The sequence below is a fragment of the Vulpes lagopus genome, chromosome 19 (genome assembly GCF_018345385.1).
Source record: "Vulpes lagopus strain Blue_001 chromosome 19, ASM1834538v1, whole genome shotgun sequence".
NCBI lineage: Eukaryota > Metazoa > Chordata > Mammalia > Carnivora > Canidae > Vulpes > Vulpes lagopus.
The window spans coordinates 31,306,339-31,326,746 of record NC_054842.1 but is presented as its reverse complement, the minus strand read 5'-3'; the positions used below and the strand labels follow the sequence as shown (position 1 = coordinate 31,326,746).

At 40.5% G+C, this 20,408-nt stretch overlaps 1 protein-coding gene across 1 annotated transcript in view; it reads right to left on the bottom strand.

Annotated features, from left to right (window-relative positions):
- Positions 1-10,322: 10,322 nt before the first annotated feature.
- The window catches only part of LOC121478881 (inhibitor of carbonic anhydrase-like), a 37,858-nt gene continuing 27,772 nt past the window's right edge, over positions 10,323-20,408 (bottom strand). Inside the window, 5 exon segments of the mRNA XM_041734305.1 lie at positions 10,323-10,529; positions 11,611-11,797; positions 13,072-13,256; positions 13,819-13,883; positions 19,888-20,029. Coding sequence (XP_041590239.1) covers positions 10,495-10,529; positions 11,611-11,797; positions 13,072-13,256; positions 13,819-13,883; positions 19,888-20,029 — 614 coding nt within the window. The 3' untranslated portion in view covers positions 10,323-10,494.

Here is a 20,408-nt window from a genome sequence, read left to right as displayed (position 1 = left end):
TCATTACTGATTCCTCTAATTCCAACTGAACACCACAGCAAATCTTCTAATTTTCTTCTCCATGTTTGCAACTTCCTTCTCTGAGAGAGAAACCTAGATCCCAATATTCTCAATATTTTTTTAGCTCTTTGCTAACACTTCCTCCATACATAATCAATCTACTGATCTCCAGCTGCCTCTTTGCCCCAGTCTCTCAGGCTCCACTGCCCCTAGCCATCTCAAGGACAGGAAAGGGTAGAGAACAGATACTTATTTTTTAACTGAAGAAAAGAACAAAAAAAAAGAAGGAAAGAGAGAAAGGTAAGAAAAAGGAAGAGTAAAAGGGGAGCCTTTTTATCTGTCTCCACAGTCACATACTTTGAAGGGCACATAGCAGGATGTTGTGCAGACTGAGGAATAATTGAGCAGAGATGGTCAGCATTGTTCATTGTTACAAAATTCTGGGCTTCTTTTCCTCAACTCAGTCATTCTTCTATAATATACTGGGAAAGACTGCAGACTATCTTCATTTCAAAATCTAGAAATATCCATTCTGCAAGCAAAAGAACTTCCTAAGAAAACCCTTTCCTTTTCAGTATAATGTTCAACTTAACCCAGCTGTACCTGACCTCTAGGCCAACAGGTGCAGAGGCCACTGACCCTGGAGCTAAGTAGACTCTGGTAACTGTCATGTGTAAAGGAACAAAAGTCCCTGGTCAAAGGTAGGCATCCAGGGAAAGCTGGTCTTCTCTAGCATGCCATTTGCAGGACACCTGGTCAGGCTTGGCAAAGATAGGAATAGGATTAGAGGTCAGGGCCAGGGGCATAGTTTAGAGCTCCATGGCAGGGCTGGTTTCAGACAAAATTGTGAAACAGGTAATATGTTACAGAAGCTGCTTCAGTTCTCACTCCAGGGCCCCTCTGACAATTGGCTTCTCCTTGACCATAAAGTGGGTTACTAGGGAGGAGTAAGAAAGGGTGGTGGCGAATTTTGAGAGCATGGTATAAAGTGGGGCAGGACACCAGAATGTCAAGGAGTCTGGATTTTAAAATAAGAGAAGGATCTCAAGTATAAGAATCTGTTCCCAGAGGTAGAGTTTATTCCCAGATTTGTATTTGGAGATCATCTACCCATACAAAGCAGGAATGTAGTGATGATAAAAGTATCATTAGATAATTATAAAAGTAAGTATGAGAAATGATCACAACTGCAAAGATTAGGACAAGAAAAGAACATGGCCCTGGTTCTCCCTGACTATGAACATGACTAAAGCTAGTGTGCTTTGGACATTTACTTCTATAGAATAAGACTTTCAGTTATTTAGTGAATTAGGCAGGTTACTTAACTCTTGGTATCTGTTTCCCATCTATAAAGTGGGAATAATAATACCTATTTCATAGGTTTGTTATGAGAACTAAATAAGCAATTAAAGTAAATCACTGAGTATAGTACCCAGCTCATTATTCTCCTTCTTATTTTTATTTGTATCATGACCAATATCTTTCCCCTTTAAGTCCTGTGTACACAGCACTGTGAGCCTAGCCCCTCAGGTCACATCACATCAGGGAATCCTACAAGCATGCTGACCTCTATATCCTAGACAATGTAGCATAGGCAATACCCCATGCAGAGCCTGGCAGCATTATTTTGTCTGTATACCAGTTACCTGTATGCTGCTCCTTATTCACCTGTCCATTCTTGAGGGCAGGTATTAGTATTAACATGCACAGTCTGTGGAATAAAATGGGTATGAAATTGGGGCCAGAGATCCCTGGGTTTAAGTCATAAGCCACTTAAAAGCTACATGATATTGAACAAGTTTTTTCCAGTTTTACTACTGGACTCTGTTTTCTCATTAGTAATAAGAATATGAATACGTATCTTCCAGGGCCATTTTGAAGATTACTCCCAGTGCTATTAAAGTGCTGGCCCTGCCAGCAGATGGTAATGATTATCATTATTACTAAATAGCTAGTATGGACTAAATACTACCAACATGTTCAGTGACTTAATGAAGTGACCCCACATAATTTCTTAATGGCTTTGTCTATTGCTGATGGACCCTTCAGCAAAACATACTCTACAAGACCATTTAGTACAATGACCTCATTTTATGGAGAGAAAAACTGAGGCCCAACTAGAAGGCATAACTGGTAGGGTGTCCAGCAGGGCAGGCAAAGCTAGAACCTACTTTGGACTCAACATCCTGAGCTATCTTCATCATCCTGTAACTCACTGTATTAGAGGGTCATTCATACTTTCTCCCAGGATTATTTAGGTATTTCATTTCCCATTGCTTTTTCATCAGGGGAAGCCCAGTCCTGAGATCTTCAGGTGGGCCCATGAAACGTGACTAGTTAAGCAGAGCAGAGTCTAGTACTTGTGGGGCAAAACAAACAGATCACTGGTCCCTCTACTGCCCCACAGCAAACGCCTCTGTTTGATGTCCTACTCTCCATGGGAAGAGAAGAGCAAAGTTTACCTATTTCTCAGCTGTTCCAAAGTAAACCTCTGGCCTATACCGATCTATATAAAATTGGTATCAACTGTTGGATTCTACAATTGAATGATTTTACCTTTTTAATAGTTCTAAACATTCCTACAGATAGGCCTTATACATAAATATGTACAGCTTGTCTATATGTGTAATTTAGTAAGACTTCTTAGCACCATAGGGTTGCATCTGCCTGAAAACAGATTAGCTACTAACCTCACTCCTTTACCTCAGAGGAAAGTGGTATGAGGTCACAGAAAAATCACTGAACTGGAGCTATGAATACACAAAAATTGTAGGTCAAGTAGTGTGTGTGTGTGTGTGTGTGTGTGTGTGTGTGTGTGTTACTAAGGTTAGAGTCCCAGGATTTTATTATATCTGAAACAAGTCCAATGGTATCCTAAATATGTTGAAATGTGAAACATTAATTATCTGCTCTGGTCATCTTTCCAAATCTTAAAATTCAAAGAAAAGTAGGTTGGGTACTTGATAACTCTTACCTGGTATCAGATCTCTGTTGGTCCAGGATCTTTGAGCTCCTTCCTCAAGGTTATGCCACCAAAGACTGCAGGTTTGGCTCTCCTGGTGGGGAAAACTGGCAGCAGAAATCTAAGCCCCTCAGAGCCAACAGTCTCTGAGGCTTTGGTCAAGAGACCTTGAGAACTTTGTAGGAGATGAAACGCTAGGAGCCTTCTGGAAGCACCAACATAAAAGATAAACATGCAGGTGGCTTCCTGGGGACAGCCTGCAGGGAAATGACCTAGGAGTAGATGTGAAAATACCTTTCCTAAGAAGGACCAAAGTGTCTGGAACAATCTGGAGCTAGAAGTGGAATCAAAATCGCACAGAAAAGGGACAATAAGGATGAAGAAACAAACAAGGTCTAGACCAAAGTAGACAAGAGAATAAAACCAAGAAGCCCTAGAAAGCAAGTTACTATGTTTTTAAATAATGCAAAAAATGACAGAAGAAGGAGCTCTGTGAAGTAAGAAACACTTTTCTAAAAACAGCCTTATTATAAAAGTTCAGGGAAACAAATTTAACCTAAGTTGAACAACAGAAACTACCACGGTCAAATATCATACTGTTAGTACACAAAAATAAAAAAATAATAATAATATGTCTACAGACAATGAGACTTTGCCAGAAAGATTTGCCCACTAAATACCCAAAACCTGCAATCTACACAAAGTATGAAGAGAGCTGGAAACAATAAAGATTTGGGTAGATACTAAAGATTTCTTTTTATCACTTAAAAATGTCACTAAAAGATAATTGATGCTTGATGTAAAAATAATAAAAGTTATTGTCAAGTTTCTAATGTATGTAGAAGTAAAATATGTGAGAGTAAGAATACACAAATTAAAGAGGATGATCAGTGGGGTAGTGCAGTCAGCTTGTGCTAGCTTGCAAAAACTGATTGTATATATCTCTTCTAAATGCTGTATTCGGGACCCCTGGAGGGCTCAGCTGTTTGGCACCTGCCTTCGGCCCAGAATGTGATCCTGGAGTCAGTCCCAGGATCTAGTCCCCGCGTCGGGCTCCTTGCATGGAGCCTGCTTCTGCCTCTGCCTGTGTCTCTGACTCTCTCTCTCTCTCTCTCTGTGTGTGTGTGTGTGTGTGTGTCTCTCATGAATAAATAAATAAAATCTTAAAAAAAAAAAACGCTGTATTCATTGACATCACTTTGGTAGCTTGAAATCATCCATGGTAAAAGTACTTACTTCATGAAATTGGCAAATGATACAAATCAGGGCCTTTTCTTTTTACCTTGAAGACCTTGTTGTTGAAAGTTTATACAGAAATCAATGACAAAAGAGGGACTATAATATAGGATCTTACATTATACACGAAGTGATATGACATTAAATTTATTTTTATTGATGTGTAATTAACATACAGTATTATATTAGGTGTATAATATATCATTAAACAATTCTATACATGACTCAGTGCTCATCAGGATAAGTGTACTCTTAATCTCCTTGATCTATTTCACCCCTTCCCCCACCCAGATCCCCTCTGGCAACTATCAGTTTGTTTTCTGTATTTAAGAGTCTCGTTTTTTGTCTCTTTTTTCTTTGTTCGTTTGTTCTTTTTCTTAAATTCCATGTATGAGTTAAATCATATGGTGTTTGTCTTTCTCTGACTTATTTCACTTAGCATTATATCCTCTAGGTTCATCCGTGTTGTTGTAAATGGCAACATCTAATTCTTTTTTAGGGCTGAGTAATATTCCATTATACACATACAAACACCAGCTTTCTTTATCCATTCATCTATTGATTAACACTTGGGTTGCTTCTGTATCTTGACTATTTCAAATAATGCTGCAATAAACATAGGGTTGCATGTATCCTTTCAAATTATCATTTTCATTTTCTTTGGGTAAGTACCCAATAATAGAATTACTAGATCATATGGTAATTCTACTTTTAATTTTTTGAGGAACCTACATTGTTTTCCACAGTGAGTATAACAATTTGCATTCCCACCAACAGTACATAAAGATTCCCTTTTCTCCACATCCTCGCCAACATTTGTTATTTCTTGACCTTTTAATTTTAGCCATTCTGACAGGTATAAAGTGATATCTCACTGTGGTTTTGATTCACATTTCCCTGATGATTAGTGATATTGAACATCTTTTTAAAGACATTAAAAATAAAAGAAAAATAGCTAAAAGCCAATAGAGAAGATAAAAAGTAATATTTTAAAAATGTAAGCCAATAAAAGGCAGAAAAGAGGAAGCAAGAAATAAAAAACACAGGAGACAGAAAACAAATATTAATAATTACATTCTATATAAATAAACTAAACACATCCTTTACAAGGGTAGAGATTGAGGTACCTGGGTGGCTCAGATGGATAAGTGTCTGTCTTCAGCTCAGGTCATGGTCTCAGGATCCTGAGATTGAGCCCTGCTTTGGGTTCCCTGCTCAGTGGGGAGCCTGCTTCTTCCTCTTCTTCTGTCCCTGCCCCCTGCTCATGCTCTGTCTCTCACTCTCTCTCAAATGAATAAATAAAATCTTTTTTAAAAGTTAAAAAATAAAAAATAAATAAAAGGGTAGAGATTGTCATACTGAATGAAAAAATAAAGACCCAACCATGTGCTCTTTATAAGAAGTTCTCGTTAATATAAACAGATGGATTAAAGTAAAAGATTGGAAAACAATATTCCCAAGCACATACCAGTCAAAAGAAAGATAGAGTGGTCAATTAATATCCAATGAATTAGACTTAAGAAGTACTACCAGGGACAATAGGGACTTTTCATAATGATGAAGCAGTCAATTCATTAAGAAAGCCTAACATCCTAAATGTGTATGTACCTAACAGAACAAAATAATATAAAGCAAAATCTGACTGAACTAGAAGGAGAAATGAGCAAATCCATACTTACAGTTGAGGATCTCAATCCTCTTCTGTTGGAAATTAATGCAAAAAGTGACAGAAAATGAGTCCAGATGGAGAATTTGAACAATAACATTAACCAATTTGACCTAATTGCTATTTATAGAGCCACACTACATGTTACAGATCTATACATTACAGAACTACACCCCCAAAATACAGATTACATTTTTTTCCCAGGTGTGCATGGGACAACCACCAACATAGACCATATTATGGCCATTAAAAATAACTCAATAAGTTTAAGGGGATTGAAGCTATACAGAATATATTCTCTGACCACAAAGGAATTAAATTAGAAATCAATTAACAAAAGGCTATCTGGGAAATCATCAAGTATTTGGAAATCAAAAATAACTTTTAAGTAATCAACAGATCTAACAAGAAATCTTTGGGAAATTAGAAAAAATGTTACCTGAATGGTAAAGAAAACATAGCATACCAAAATTTTAGGAATGCAGCCCAAATAGTACTTAGAAGGAAATTTATAACTTAAAAAAAATTTTTTTTATTTATGATAGGCACACAGTGAGAGAGAGAGAGGCAGAGACACAGGCAGAGGGAGAAGCAGGCTCCATGCACTGGGAGCCGGACGTGGGATTCGATCCCAGGTCTCCAGGATCGCGCCCTGGGCCAAAGGCAGGCGCCAAACCGCTGCGCCACCCAGGGATCCCAATTTTAAATGTCTATATTAGAAGACTGTTCTAAACTGATCTAAACTTGTACCTTAAAAAATAAAAATAAAAATAAACTTGTACCTTAAGAATCTAAGAAAAAAGCAAATTAAATGACAAGTAAATAGAAGACAGGAAATAAGGGCAAGAACAGAAAATGAGATAGAAAATACACAAATAGTGAAAATTTAAAAAAAAAAAACAAAAATTTGTTCTTTGAAAAGTTCAATAAAATTTATAAAGTAACTAGGCTGATCAAGAAAAATGAAGGGATAGAACACAAATTACCAATATGGAAAGTAGAAGAATAGATGTCATTTACATCCTATAGATATTAAAAGATAATAAGGAAATATTTTTGGACAAGTTTATGGCAAAAATAGACCATTTTGATAAAATAGACAAATTCCTTGAAAAACACAAATTTACAGTTCTATATTTTCACTGGGTCTTCTTTAAGCCTTACACTTTTTTCTTTGTTATGCTCATGTTTTCATTTAAATCCTTGGGAATGTTTATAACAATTGTTTTAAAGTTAATTGACTGTATCTGATAAAGGCTTAATATCCAAGACCTATAAAGAATGTATCAAACTCAACACTCCAAAAATTAATAATCCAGTTAAGAAATGGACAGAAGACATGAATAGACATTTTTCCAAAGAAGATATCCAGATGGCTAACAGACACATGAAAAGATGCTCAACGTCACTCATCATCAGAGAAATACAAATCAAAACTACAATTAAGGACACCCGGGTGGCTCAGCAGTTAAGTATCTGCTTTTGGATCAGGGCATGATCCCAGGATCTGGGATGAAGTCCCACATCGGGCTCCCTGCGGCGAGCCTACTTCTCCCTCTGCCTATGTCTCTGCTTCTCTGCGTGTGTATGTGTCTCTCATGAATAAATAAATAAATCTTTTTTTAAGAAAAAAGTTTAAAAAAAAACACGAGACACCTGTCCGAATGGCTAAAATAACAACACAAGAAACAACAGGGGTTGGCGAGGATATGGAGACAGAGGAACCTTCTTACACTGTTGGTGGGAATGCAAACTGGTGCAGCCACTGTAGAAACCAATATGGAATGTCCTCAAAGAGTTAAAAATAGAACTATCCCATGATCCAGCAACTGCACTACTAGGTAATTACCCTCTGGATACAGAAATACAGATTTGAAGGGGTATATGCACCCTGATGTATGTAGCATTATCAACAATAACCAAAATATGGAAAGAGGACAAATGTCCGTCAACTAATGAATGAATAAAGAAGATATATGTACAATGGAATATTAGCCATCAGAAAGAATGAAATCTTGCCATTTTAGCAATATGGATGGACTTAGTCAATTATGCTAAGCAAAATAAGTCAGTCAGGAAAGACAAATACCATATGATTTTAGTCATGTGGAATTTAAGAAACAAAACATATGAACATGTGGGAAGGGAGGGGAAAGAAAAAGAGAGAGAGAGGGAAACAAACCATATGGGATTCTTAACAATAGAACAAACTGGGGTTGATGGGGGGGTTGGGGATGGGCTAGATGTGTGATGGGTATTAAGCAGGGCACTAGTGGTGAGCACTGGGTGTTGTAAGTGATGAATCACTGAATTCTTCTCTGGAAACCAATATTGCACTGTATGTTAACTAACAAGAATTTAAATAAAAATTTGAAGAAAAAATTTTTTAAGTTCATTATCTAAATACCATCATCTCCTTGGTTTTTAGGTGTTTGGAGGCTTAAAAAAAAAGCTTTCATTTATTATTTGAGAGAGAGGGAAGAGGGGCAGAGGGAATCTCAAGTAGATTCTTAAGCATACTCTGCACTGAGCACGGAGCTCCACACAGGAATCAATCTCATGACCCTGAGATCATGACCTGAGCCAAAGTTGTGATTCTGGTGCTTAACCGATTGAGCCACCCAGGCGCCCCTCTAAGTATGCTTTTATAGAATGATTTTTCTTTTGATTCTGAGTCAAATTTTATGCTTCTTTGCATATCTGGTAATTTTTGCATACGATGCTGGATATTACGTATACTACATTTTCAACGTATTTAGATTTAGTTGTCTTCCTTTAATAGGTATTGAAGTTTATTTTATTATTTTATTATTTTAAGATTTTATTTATTTATTCATGACAGACACACACACACACACAGAGAGAGAGAGAGAGAGAGAGAGAGAGAGAGAGAGGCAGAGGGAGAAGCAGGCACCATGCAGGGAGCCCGACATGGGACTCGATCCCAGGTCTCCATGATCACACTCCGGGCCAAAAGCAGCGCTAGGGCCACTGGGGCTGCCTTGAAGTTTATTTTAGAAGGCAGTTAAGTTACTTATAGATCAGCTGGATCCTACCAAGGCTAGTTTCATTTTCAGGGCAGTTATGGAGCTCCTTCAGTCTACAGCTACTTTATTTATCCTCACATCCAAGATCTAACCTTCAGTGGAATCCTTAGGTGTTTGATTAGGTCTCTTCACTCTGATTAGGAACACAAATGATTCCTAGCTCTGTGTGGGTGCTGGGAATTATTCAGCTTATAGTTTTCTCTCAGTTATTCTTTGTCTAGTTGGAAGGATTTCAATTTCATCCTATACTCATGTGGATTTGTATTTCACCAAACATTCAAGGAGACTCTTCTTTTTTTTTTTTTTTTTAAAGAATTTTATTTTATTTATGATAGTCACAGAGAGAGAGAGAGGCAGAGACACAGGCAGAGGGAGGAAAAGCAGGCTCCATGCACCGGGAGCCCGACGTGGGATTCGATCCCGGGTCTCCAGGATCGCGCCCTGGGCCAAAGGAAGGCGCCAAACCGCTGCGCCACCCAGGGATCCCTCAAGGAGACTCTTCGACAGATTTCTTCTGTATACAAACTCCAGTCATTTTGCTTCCCTATGCTCCTCTCTCTGTTTCCTCAGCTCAGTGAGACAGGCTTTCTTGGGTTTCCCCTCTTTGTGCCATCATCTGGAAACTTCCTCTAGACAAAAAGTAGGGTCATCATTCTGCTTACCTCTTTTCTTTCCCTTCTTTCAAGGACCAGAGTCCTGTGCTGCTATTGTCCAATGTTTGAAAACAGTTGTTTCATACACTTTGTCTAGTCTTTTAGTTGTTTATGGAAAGAGGGCAAGTCCTGTACTGGTTGCTCTTTCACAGACAGAAGCAGAAGTCCTACACTCATAAAACTAACAGTTAAAAATATATACCTTAGGGTCCCATTCAGTTTTTATGGAGGCACTACCATAAGCTGCAATTATGGTAATACTAGATATAGCAAAATCTCTGATAAAAAAATGACTTAAATGAGTGTAAATCATACTTTCAGGAAATTGACTGTAAAAAGGGAGTAGGGTTAGATTTTTGCAGTAATTTTAATGTTTTCCAATTAATCTGAGTCATGATTTTGATTCCACTTTATGAATTTTAAATGTTCAGATATATTTTTTAAATAGACAAGCTCATTCCTTATCCTTTGTTTTTATTATGTAAGTCCTTGATACTGCACACACGGATGCTTTTTTTTTTTTCACACTTGTAATCACCACTCAGACTCCCTTCAGATAGATTTATTGCTTAAATTCTATTTAAGTGATTTGACTCTTGGGTAAAATAAAGAATAGGGAGGGAAGATGAGCTAGTATTATATAGTTCTTTTAAAAGGTACAATTTAATAGATACTAAATTTGGAAGCATAACTCTATAACTCTAGTATAAAGACATAGTTTTCTCCCCTTAAAATAAATCTGAGGACATTTAATGAAGTTTTCTGAGAAAACACAATAATTTTTATTCATTTTAATTTTTGTATCAATTATAACATGTAATTATAAAACAACTGAGGTTAATAGAGGCCCACATGCAGACAAGCAAGGATGTGTCTCCATCGTATTTGCGGACGCTGAGCATCTCTGTAGTTGCCCACTTTAATCAGTTTTTAATGTACATGGAATGTACAGGCGTCCTGAAGTTCTGTGAAGCAAAACATAACAGAAAGACTTTCAGGTACTTCCTGTGCTTACTCAACAAGTCTGTTCCTGTTTTCTGAAAGTAAATGCTAGGTAATAATAGTTTTTTTTAAGATTTTATTTATTTATTCATGAGAGACACCGAGAGAATTCTCGATCCCAGAATTCTGGGATCATGCCCTGAGCCAAAGACAGACACTCAACCTCTGAGCCACCCAGGAGTCCCAGTAATAATTCTTTAAAATTCTTTCATTCTCTTCTCTTCTCTTCTCTTCTCTTCTCTTCTCTTCTCTTCTCTTCTCTTCTCTTCTCCTCTCCTCTCCTCTCCTCTCCTCTCCTCTCTTCTCTCTCTCTTTCTCTCTCTCTCTCTCTCCCCTAACTAACATCAGTGCTATCCTTAAATAACTACATTTTCCTTTCCTCCTGCTCTCATCATCTTCAACACACAATATAATTCAACAAAACTTTAGGCACACTCCCAGCAATTTGATTATCCTAGCTCAATTTTATTTCTTCAACTTAATCCTTTTTGAGGCAACTATGTTATTCTAAAACACACACATACACACACACATACATATAAATTATGCCATTCTAATATATATGTATATAAAAAACTAGAAAGGGTACACTATTGTACTAACTTCATTTTGTTTGTATTGATATTATTTACACATTTTACTTATAATCTTTGAAAGTTGATCCTTTATGAGTGATATATAGGAGTCATTTCCCAACCTTCTCCCTACACTGAAGAGCTCACATATGTGTACCTTTTCATTTTGTTATGAAAAAAATGGAAAAGCACAATTAAACAAGTTTAACTTCCAAATAATCTCAATTACACTCTCTGTCTCCTTCAAATGATTTGGTCTTTTTTTTTTTTCAGGTAGCCTCTTACATTGTTGTCTAATTGAGCTGCCTCACTGGTAAGTCTGCATCCTCCTGCAGGGCCAGGAGCAAGCCCTCTCCATCTATGTGTTCCTATCAGTCCTGGCCCAGGGCTTGGCATACGACGGTCCTTAATACAAACATGTTTACCTTGATTCCCGTGGTATTGTTCCTCAGTGTTTTATTCTACTCACCAGAGTGTAAGCATTGTCCCATGTTATCAAGAGCCTTAAGATACTCTGGTCCTAAGTATTTTCGATAAGTTGTTCCATCCTGAAGGTTAGCCAAACATGCCGTGTCATCACTGAAGAGCAGGTCCTTGGATGAGGATTGAAACATCTGGAACATCCTGTATTCAAACCCATTTCTTCCAAAGAGCTCCTGATTTAGACAGACAGACAGACAGACAGTAAGCACAGTGCCAGGGAGCACGAGGTTGTGCTTCTGAGGCTTCTTCTGCTCAGATCTGAGTCTGCTGTGCTACTCAGCTCCAGCCCCTGGGAGACTTGGGACACACAGCACTATTAAGGCAAAAAATATGGCCTCTGGGTTCAAATGCTGGCCCTAGCTTTGCCTTGTCATGTGACTTTAGGAAACTTCTTGAGCTCAGTGAACCTCAGACTACTCATTGGTAAATGGAGATAACACTAACTAGTGAGATAATGTATGTGAAGTAATTGCTAAATGGAAAAAAAAGCTTCGAGTTTTGTGGCCAGTGTATCATACTACTCCAATCACTGCTGGATATTTTCAACTTTCCGGGTCATACTACCTTTCCTCTTGCTGCCCAAAGCCCTTACTGTCTTGCCTCTTCTCTAGGTCTGCCCCAGGCACCTGACTGTCTCCATCTCTTCCTTCTCCTCCTCTCTTTTTCTTTGTTCAGGGGCAGCTTGCCTTTTGGGAGACACATCCCTTCAGAAGTACCTGACCACGAGCCCTTTGTCTTGCCGGTTCTCCCTGGGTTGTAGTCCTTTAACTGGGATGTGTGGCCAGAATATACTCATCTGGGGCTCTTCCAGGAAGGGGATGTGTGAGTGCAAAAGGCAGATGAGGCTTTGGGTTTTCCTTAAGATCATTTGGTTTAGGCATCCTGCTACTTCATAGCCTTTGTTGGCTGCCTGTAGAGGTCATGAGTTGCCTGAATGTTGGCTCTTGAACTTTCATGAAGCCTAAAACGGTGCTCAGTCTGCCCAGGTTCAGCAATGCATTGGGACCCAACCTAAGTCAGGTAGAGTAGCCTCCATTCTGCTTTTTCCACATATACCTCCTCACCTTAGTGTGAAAGGCACTGAGCCAATTCCCTTATTTCTGTGACAGAAGAAGAAAGAGACAACTCTCATGGAGGAACTGAACAAGTCCACGAGGTACCAGGAGTGTGCTCAGAAAGGCAAGTGGGTCTCAGGGAGACCCTTCAGATACTCATGTGTCCGAGGCTTTTTCAGTCCACTTGAATATCCTAGATAACCCCAAAGCACAAAGTAAACATAGCCACCAGCTAGCTTTTTGCTTTCATCAGAGGCAGGGCTGCAAGAATCTAGTTCCACTGCCCAGGGAGAGAGGGTATGAGACTGGGCTGGGTGTGTCAGTCAGTTCTGAAGGTGCCTGAGCACTCAGTTGGGGGGAATGTGTCGACAGGACCTCCTCTGTGTCTATACCTGTTGATTGAAGAGCATTCTACGAACAGAAGCTGCCTTATCTTTCCTTGAGACCACAGCATGATTTGGGACTATGGCCAGGTGGCACCTGTGAGCTTCAGTCACAGGCCTCCTGGTACCATCAAGGCACAGCAGCTCAAAGTCTTCTTGCTTCAGATCTTTAGCCCATGCTTCAGGGTTCTTTCCTGTGGAGAAGGAAGGTCAGTCAGCCACAGCTTCAGTCAAGGTGCCCTCCCCCGGGGGCTGTGACCTAACTAATGATGTCTGGGAGAATCACAGACACAGGAAAATGAAATAAAACTTTAAAAATAAAACAGAAGAGAAAAATTCATGGTTATAAATTCATAGCCTCTCTGGTTAATGCCTTTTCAGTCCTGTTAAAGGGCAAAGATTTCTTAAACAGGTCTGACAAAGCACTAGCTAGAAAGAAGGCTGATAAAAGAAAGAAAGAAAGAAAGAAAGAAAGAAAGAAAGAAAGAAAGCTGATAAATTGAACCACATTAAATATTAAAATGTTCATAATTAAGACATCATTAAGAAAATGAAAAGGCAAGCCTTTCAGAGAGAAACAAGATACTGTCAATACATGTAGCTGACAAAAACTTGTATCCAAAATATATAAGGAATGCCAATAAATTATGAGAACCAGACATGCTTTAATAAGTTTCCTGGTTGCCCAACTGGGGAGTGACTTCCCGGCAAACTCAGATTTTTTCCAAGGGAGGAAATGACAGCACAAGTACACACCTTCAGTGTTCTGGAAGACGGTCGTTTCCTTCACAAAGGCAACATCTCCCTTCTCAACCAGACACCTGTACAGCAAGGGTTAGGTCAGGGAGGATCAATAGGAGTGGGAGATGGAGACACCCAGAGGGAACCACCGAGAAGATCACAACCCCTCCACCGGAGCCCCCAGGCACACTGCACGCTGACCACATCCACACACACAACTAACACTCAGCTGTCCCTGAGAATTAGAGGGGAACTGTAATAGAAAAAGAAACCTGCTTATTTTTGTTTCTATTGTCGATAACCACTGTTTGGTTCCTTATTTTAAATACTGATTGGTTTCTCCAAAGAAGAAGTTTGTGTTCTCCTATTAACAGGCATATTCAAGGATGACTCTCATCAGAGATTAAATCAGCATGGGAGACATGATCTTGACGTAGTCTTTTCACATCCATATGTCTAGTCAGCCTTAATGATCACTAGTTAATATGCATCACTAGATATGTGTTCACACTTAATATCCAGAAAAACATTTCTCTGTGTTTAAAGTCCATTCCTTATGAGAAATGTTGAATACATTAACAATCAGTTCTACGACATCCAGTCAGTTGGCAGTTGACATTAATGATTCATTTTCAGGAACACCTCTCTGGTTTTCTCTCTCTCCTAACTTCAGGTCTCTCTATACTTAGCTAGGATCAATTACTCTCATTCAATTTTCCTAAATTCCCTTTGCCCTGTTTCTTTCCTCTTCCTGCTCTTCATATAATTCCAGGCCTGAATATGGATGACCTCAAGTGTGTCTGCACCTCAGCAGGGAGGCAGGCCAGAGACCTTCGTGATCGTTAACTTCTAGGCCTTCCTGCTTTCCTTGCTCTACTTTAGATCTGTGATTCTCACATATGGGCTGGGATCAGCAGCATCGGCACCAGCTGTGAACCTGTCAGAATTGCACATTGTTGGGCCCCACCCCAGACCTACTAGATCAGAAATGTCTTGGGTGCGGCCCAGCAAGCTGTGTTTTAACAAGACCCCTGAGAGATTTTGTGCCCTAATGGTGAGAACCACTGTTTGAGAGGGCCACCTCCCTATTCTATAGTGCAATGACCAAAATGTTTTCCAGATTCCTGCATGCCTCTATCTATCTATGTCTATCCACATACCCTCTCAGCAGCACTCACTCTGACAGGTGCTCCTGCTTCCCAGAGAAAACAGGTATCATTACATAGGCTTTCTTTCAGCCTCCCTCTGCCAAATCTGTCTGCCCAAGTCTCCAGTGCTCCTCTCCTGCTCTCTAGGCACAAAGAAGGAGTGGAGGTCTCCCTCTCAACAAAAGTGTCTTTCCCAGGTACCCTGCATCCCATCCCCACCCACACTCTTAGGCACCTTCCCATAGTTACCCTCTTTTCCTTGTGTAATTGGAGTCTTTCTCCATTCACTGGGCTCTTTTTATCAGCATTCATACTTCTTTTCTTTTTTAAAAAGCAATAATCCCTATCTTGATCCCACACTGCTCTTAGTGATGGGCCTCCCTCCCCTACTCATCCAAACACTTAAAAGGAATCATTGCCCTTTTGATCAGCACCCCTTCACACCACCCTCACTGACTCCTGCCAGTCAGCTTATGGGACTGACTATTGAATCTGCTCCCACCAAATCCAGGGGCCAGTTTACCATACTCATTTTATTTGACCTCTCAAGGTCATCCTTTCCCAATTTGAAATATCATCTTTGTTATACACCAAATATAATGTATCCATGTATAAATAAGTCTTAGAAGTCTATTCTCTCCCACTGATTTGTCATTCTTGCATGCAAACCAGTATGTACTGATCATAGTATTACAGTATTATATTTTATTATAATGTGATTTTTATATCTAGGAAAACAAAATTCCCCTTGTATAATTTCATTTAAAAATTCTTGACTCTTGGGATCCCTGGGTGGCGCAGCGGTTTGGCGCCTGCCTTTGGCCCAGGGCGCGATCCTGGAGACCTGGGATCGAATCCCACATCGGGCTCCCAGTGCATGGAGCCTGCTTCTCCCTCTGCCTATGTCTCTGCCTCTCTCTCTCTCTCTCTCTCTGTGACTATCAAATAAATAAATAAATAAATAAATAATAAATAAATAAAATAAATAAAAATTCTTGACTCTTGTTTGGTCTTACTTTGAGAACTGACTCCTTCCCCCCACACTCCCCAATCCATCTGGTCACAGCTAAAACTAAAACTAAAACTTTTAGTTTAGTTTAGGCAGCTAAAACTTTACAATGCAGCTTTGCTGCATGAGTTGTGTGAACATGAAGCCTTCACTGGAACTGGGCTGACAGTCCCATTTCCTGAGAATTGGGACGAATACATTGTGGTCTGTGTTTGCTTCTTTATAACTGAGAAGCTAATAATAATGCTAGTCACAGACATTTTCTTTCATGTAGACTGAGAAATAGAGAAAACTATCCTGCAGGAAAAGAGAAAATGAGGCAGATGTGAAGAGGGAGAGAAGGAGGAGGAGGAAGAGAAAGAAAAAAAGGAGAAGTAGAGAAGGACAAAGAAGGAAGAGTGTGTAATCTTATGCTAAACATTCATTCTGGAATTCTAATTTAACTAGGTGTCCTCAATTTCATCTGGCAACTCTCACCTTGAAGTATCTTGGCTGATTTCTGAGGCTCAAGTCTCAGGCCTTATAAAGAGTAAGCACCTTCGGTTTTTTCACTTCCAACAAAGAAGACTTTGTTCATTTTATTAAAGGGAAAAGACATTAAACAAGTAGATAAAATATATAGTATTCTAAAGAGTGAAAAATGCTTTAAAAATATAAAGCAAGAAAGAGGGATATGAAATATTGGCAAAGGCATATGTGTGTGTATGTGAAATTATAGTGGCTAGGAAAGACTCCCTGAGAAACCCTAAAGGAAATGAGGGAACTAGCTATGACATGAGTAGGAAGAGCACTCCAGATGAGGTAAGACCACGAGCAAAGGCCCTGAGGCAGGAGAGTTGATAAAATCACTGAGGGCATAGAGAGAAGTTCAAGGACAGAGCCTTGGAACACACCAACATGCTGAGGGTAGGAAAGTAAGGTGGAACCAGCAAAGAGACTGGAGTGTAGTAGCAGGAGAGGGAGGAGGGAATCCAAAGACTGTGGTGTCCTGAAGCCAAGGAGGAAAATGCATCCATGGAGAGGAAGTGATCCATGGTGCCAATAATGCTGGTAGATGAAGCATTGCAAGGACCGAGAAGTGGTCATTAGATTTATTTACCAACACAGAGGTCACTGGTGATTTAGAAGTGCAGCTGGCAGATGGTGATGAACCAAAGAAGGTGTATGGTGGGAATATGCACCAGCAATGAGAAGGAATGAATTCTGTAGGTAATTTTAAAACAATAATAAAACCAACTCCACTAGTTGGGGGTGAGAGAGAGGAATAGACTCTTAAACTGGGTTCTGAGGAGACTGAAAGAAGAGAAATTGGAATGAGGGAGGATATTAAACTCCTTCAAGGAATTTTATTTTTGTTTTTTTTTTAAGATTTTATTTATTTATTCATGAGACAGACAGAGAGAGAGAGAGAGGCAGAGACACAGGCAGAGGGAGAAGCAGGCAGGCCCCATGCAGGAAGCCCGACGTGGGACTTGATCCCGGGTCTCCAGGATCATGCCCTGGGCTGATCTAAATCGTTGAGCCACCTGGACTGCCCAAGGAATTTTATTGTAAAAAGAAGATGAGAAATGGGAAGTTGTTGGAGAGGAAAGTGAAATCAAAGAAAGATTTTACTTATTTATTTATGTTTAAGATGAACAAAACAGCAGCACATGTGGATGCTGGTGGAAATGACCTAGTAGAGAAGATGTGATGGTGCAGGAGCAAGAGGGAAGAAGTGCCAAGCAATGTCTTTGGATGGGTTGGAGGAGAGGCTGGTGCAGGTCCAGGACAGGGCTGAGTGAGGTGACCCAAGCAAGCGGAGGGAGGGCAGTGTCTGTGGGCACAGATGCCATATAGGGGTAGATGTGGCAGTGGGACACTGTGGCATTTCTTTGGACTGCTCCAGTTTTCTCAGGTAAAATAGGAAACAAAGGAATGACAGATGGAGGGAGATGTGTTGGAGGACTGAGGCGAGGAGAGAGTATGGACTCATCTTCTAGAAGAGTGCCTGGGGAAGGGACTAGGCACATGTGCACATTTGAGGTGGGTTCTCCTTGCTTTAATAGGGGGGAGGGGGTTGGGTCAGGCATCCCAGCAGTGAAGACACCAAGGAGTGGAACATTGGACCTAACCAATGCCCTGCTTCAGCCAGGAGATCTCGGGCAGGCATTTGAGGCTATGCACGGGGGAATGATTACTGTGGTTGGCTGTGGAATGGATGTTGGGTGTGGAGAGGAAAAGAACATGAAGGGGAGACAGAATGGGGAAGAGTTTACAGGATCTGTAGGTCACAAGTCTGTAGGAATGAAGAGCTGTTGGAGTCAGGAAACCCAAGGGAGTGAAAAGGCAAGCAGGAGGTAGTGGGGGGAATGAGCCATCAGAAGCTAAGGTGGTTCTGTGGGCATCCAACCTCATTTAGGGAAGAGGGCAAGTTGTGTTTCAAGACAGAGTTCTGACCATTCTGGGTCCTCTGTGATATCATATTAGTACCTATAAGACCATCAACCCTAATACCAATGCACTTTCCGATGTAAAAAAAAAAAAGAAAGAAAAGAAACAACCTCCCCCCCCCAACACACATGCTACTTTAGCCTAAGTTTCATGTTTAGCATACATGTAGTGGGATCTGTGGAAATATGTCATTATGTATGGCTTATGAAAGAGATAAAACTTTGGTGATGGCAGGACAAAGTCATCTGGCAGTGTGACAAATAAAGGGGTCCTTCCTAGATGCGCACACATTCTCCACACAGCAGCCAGAAAACCCTGATCCACACCACATGCTTACTGCCTCAAAGTGTCCCATGCTGCTCAGCATCCTTAGAAGTAAATCTATCTCCTTGGTCAGGCTGATAGGGCACTGAGACATGTCCAATGCCACAGCTCCGGCCTCTGTACCCACACAATCCACTCCCTCCCATGCCCCACTTCAGGGCCTTCTTTTCTGGCCTCTCACACAGCATGATTTGTCCCACCTCATGCCTTTGTCTTTGCTGTTCCTTCTTCCTTGATACTCTTCCTCTGTATTTTGTCAGCTCTGATTCCCTCTCCATATTTAATTCTCAGGTCACATGGTCCCTTCTGCTTGCTGAGGCTTTCCCTGGCCACCATTTTCAAAACTTTCCCCTACCCAAGTCACTACTACACCACCCCCCTTGGTTCCTCTGTAGCACTTATCACAGTCAGGAAGTGAATGGCCCTCATGGCCCTCATTTATATGTTTATTGTCCTGCTCTCCCCATGAGACAAGTGCAGGGGAGCTACATGTGTCTTGTTGCTGCTACCCCTCTACCTAGACCAGTACCTGTCACATAGTAGGTGCTCAATAAAGGTTTCTTGAATGTCTGGAGGAGCACAGGAATACCTTTTTTTTAAAATGTACTCATTAGGGACTCCTGGGTGGTTCAGTGGTTGAGTGTTGCCTTTGGCTCAGGTCGTGATCCCAGGGTCCTGGGATTGAATTCTGCATCAGGGTCCCCAGAAGGACCCTGCTTCTCCTTCTGCCTGTGTCTCTGCCTCTCTTTGTGGGTCTCTCATGAATAAATAAAATCTTAAAAAAATAAATTTTAAAAATAAAATAAAATTTACTCATCAGCCAGGTGGAAGAAGCACATGTCCAATACTCCTCCTCTAACTTTAAACTGGAACTCTAAAAGGTTCTGTGACTTGTTCACATCACACAGAAGAAAAGAACAAAAGTAGAACCAGGGTCATGACCCTGCACCCATCATTCTTGCCTCTCTCCTCAGCTGGTCTGCAGAAAAGTGTTCCAGAAAGGAGCTGGTCTTGAGTCCTTGGGGCTAGTGGGAATTTGCAGTTCCGTTTTCTAATTCTGGTTCCTCCTATATGCAGCACCCAGATTCTGGGGCGATAGAAAAGGTGAAAAGGACAAGAAGTTCACTGGATCGGTGCCAAAGAGAAAGGTGCTGCATGGATACTACTCACCTGAACGCTCCACTGAAGCCATAGTATCTCTCGTGGTTGTTGGGAGCACATGTGTGGGCTGGGTCACTTCCACCACTGCACAGAGCACAGAGATTTGAATTTGGATCAGATCCAGGGGCACAGCTTTGACTGAAGAATTCATCTGTGCAGAAAAACACAAGAGGTCAGCTCTTCTTGCCCATGTTAGCAAGAAAGCTGCAGAATTTGTCTCTAGAACTACCAGAATGGTGTAAAGACACATTCAGGTGTTTGGTACCATATTATTACAAATAAGAACCTTTTGCAACTAGAGTAAAAGGGGACTGGCTGAAGTTGGCACAAGGGTCTATGGGATAGAAGTGACACAGGGTGGAAGTATGGAAGGACAGATACAGATGTGATCCTGAGAGTGAACAAAACCAAAAGCCCCACCTGGTTGATACTGACCCACATTTTCCCTGACCTCTGCTATCCTTACCCTCCCTTATAAGTTATCCCATCTTGATCCAAATCTGGGAAGGGGCCTGAGAGGCCCAGCTGCC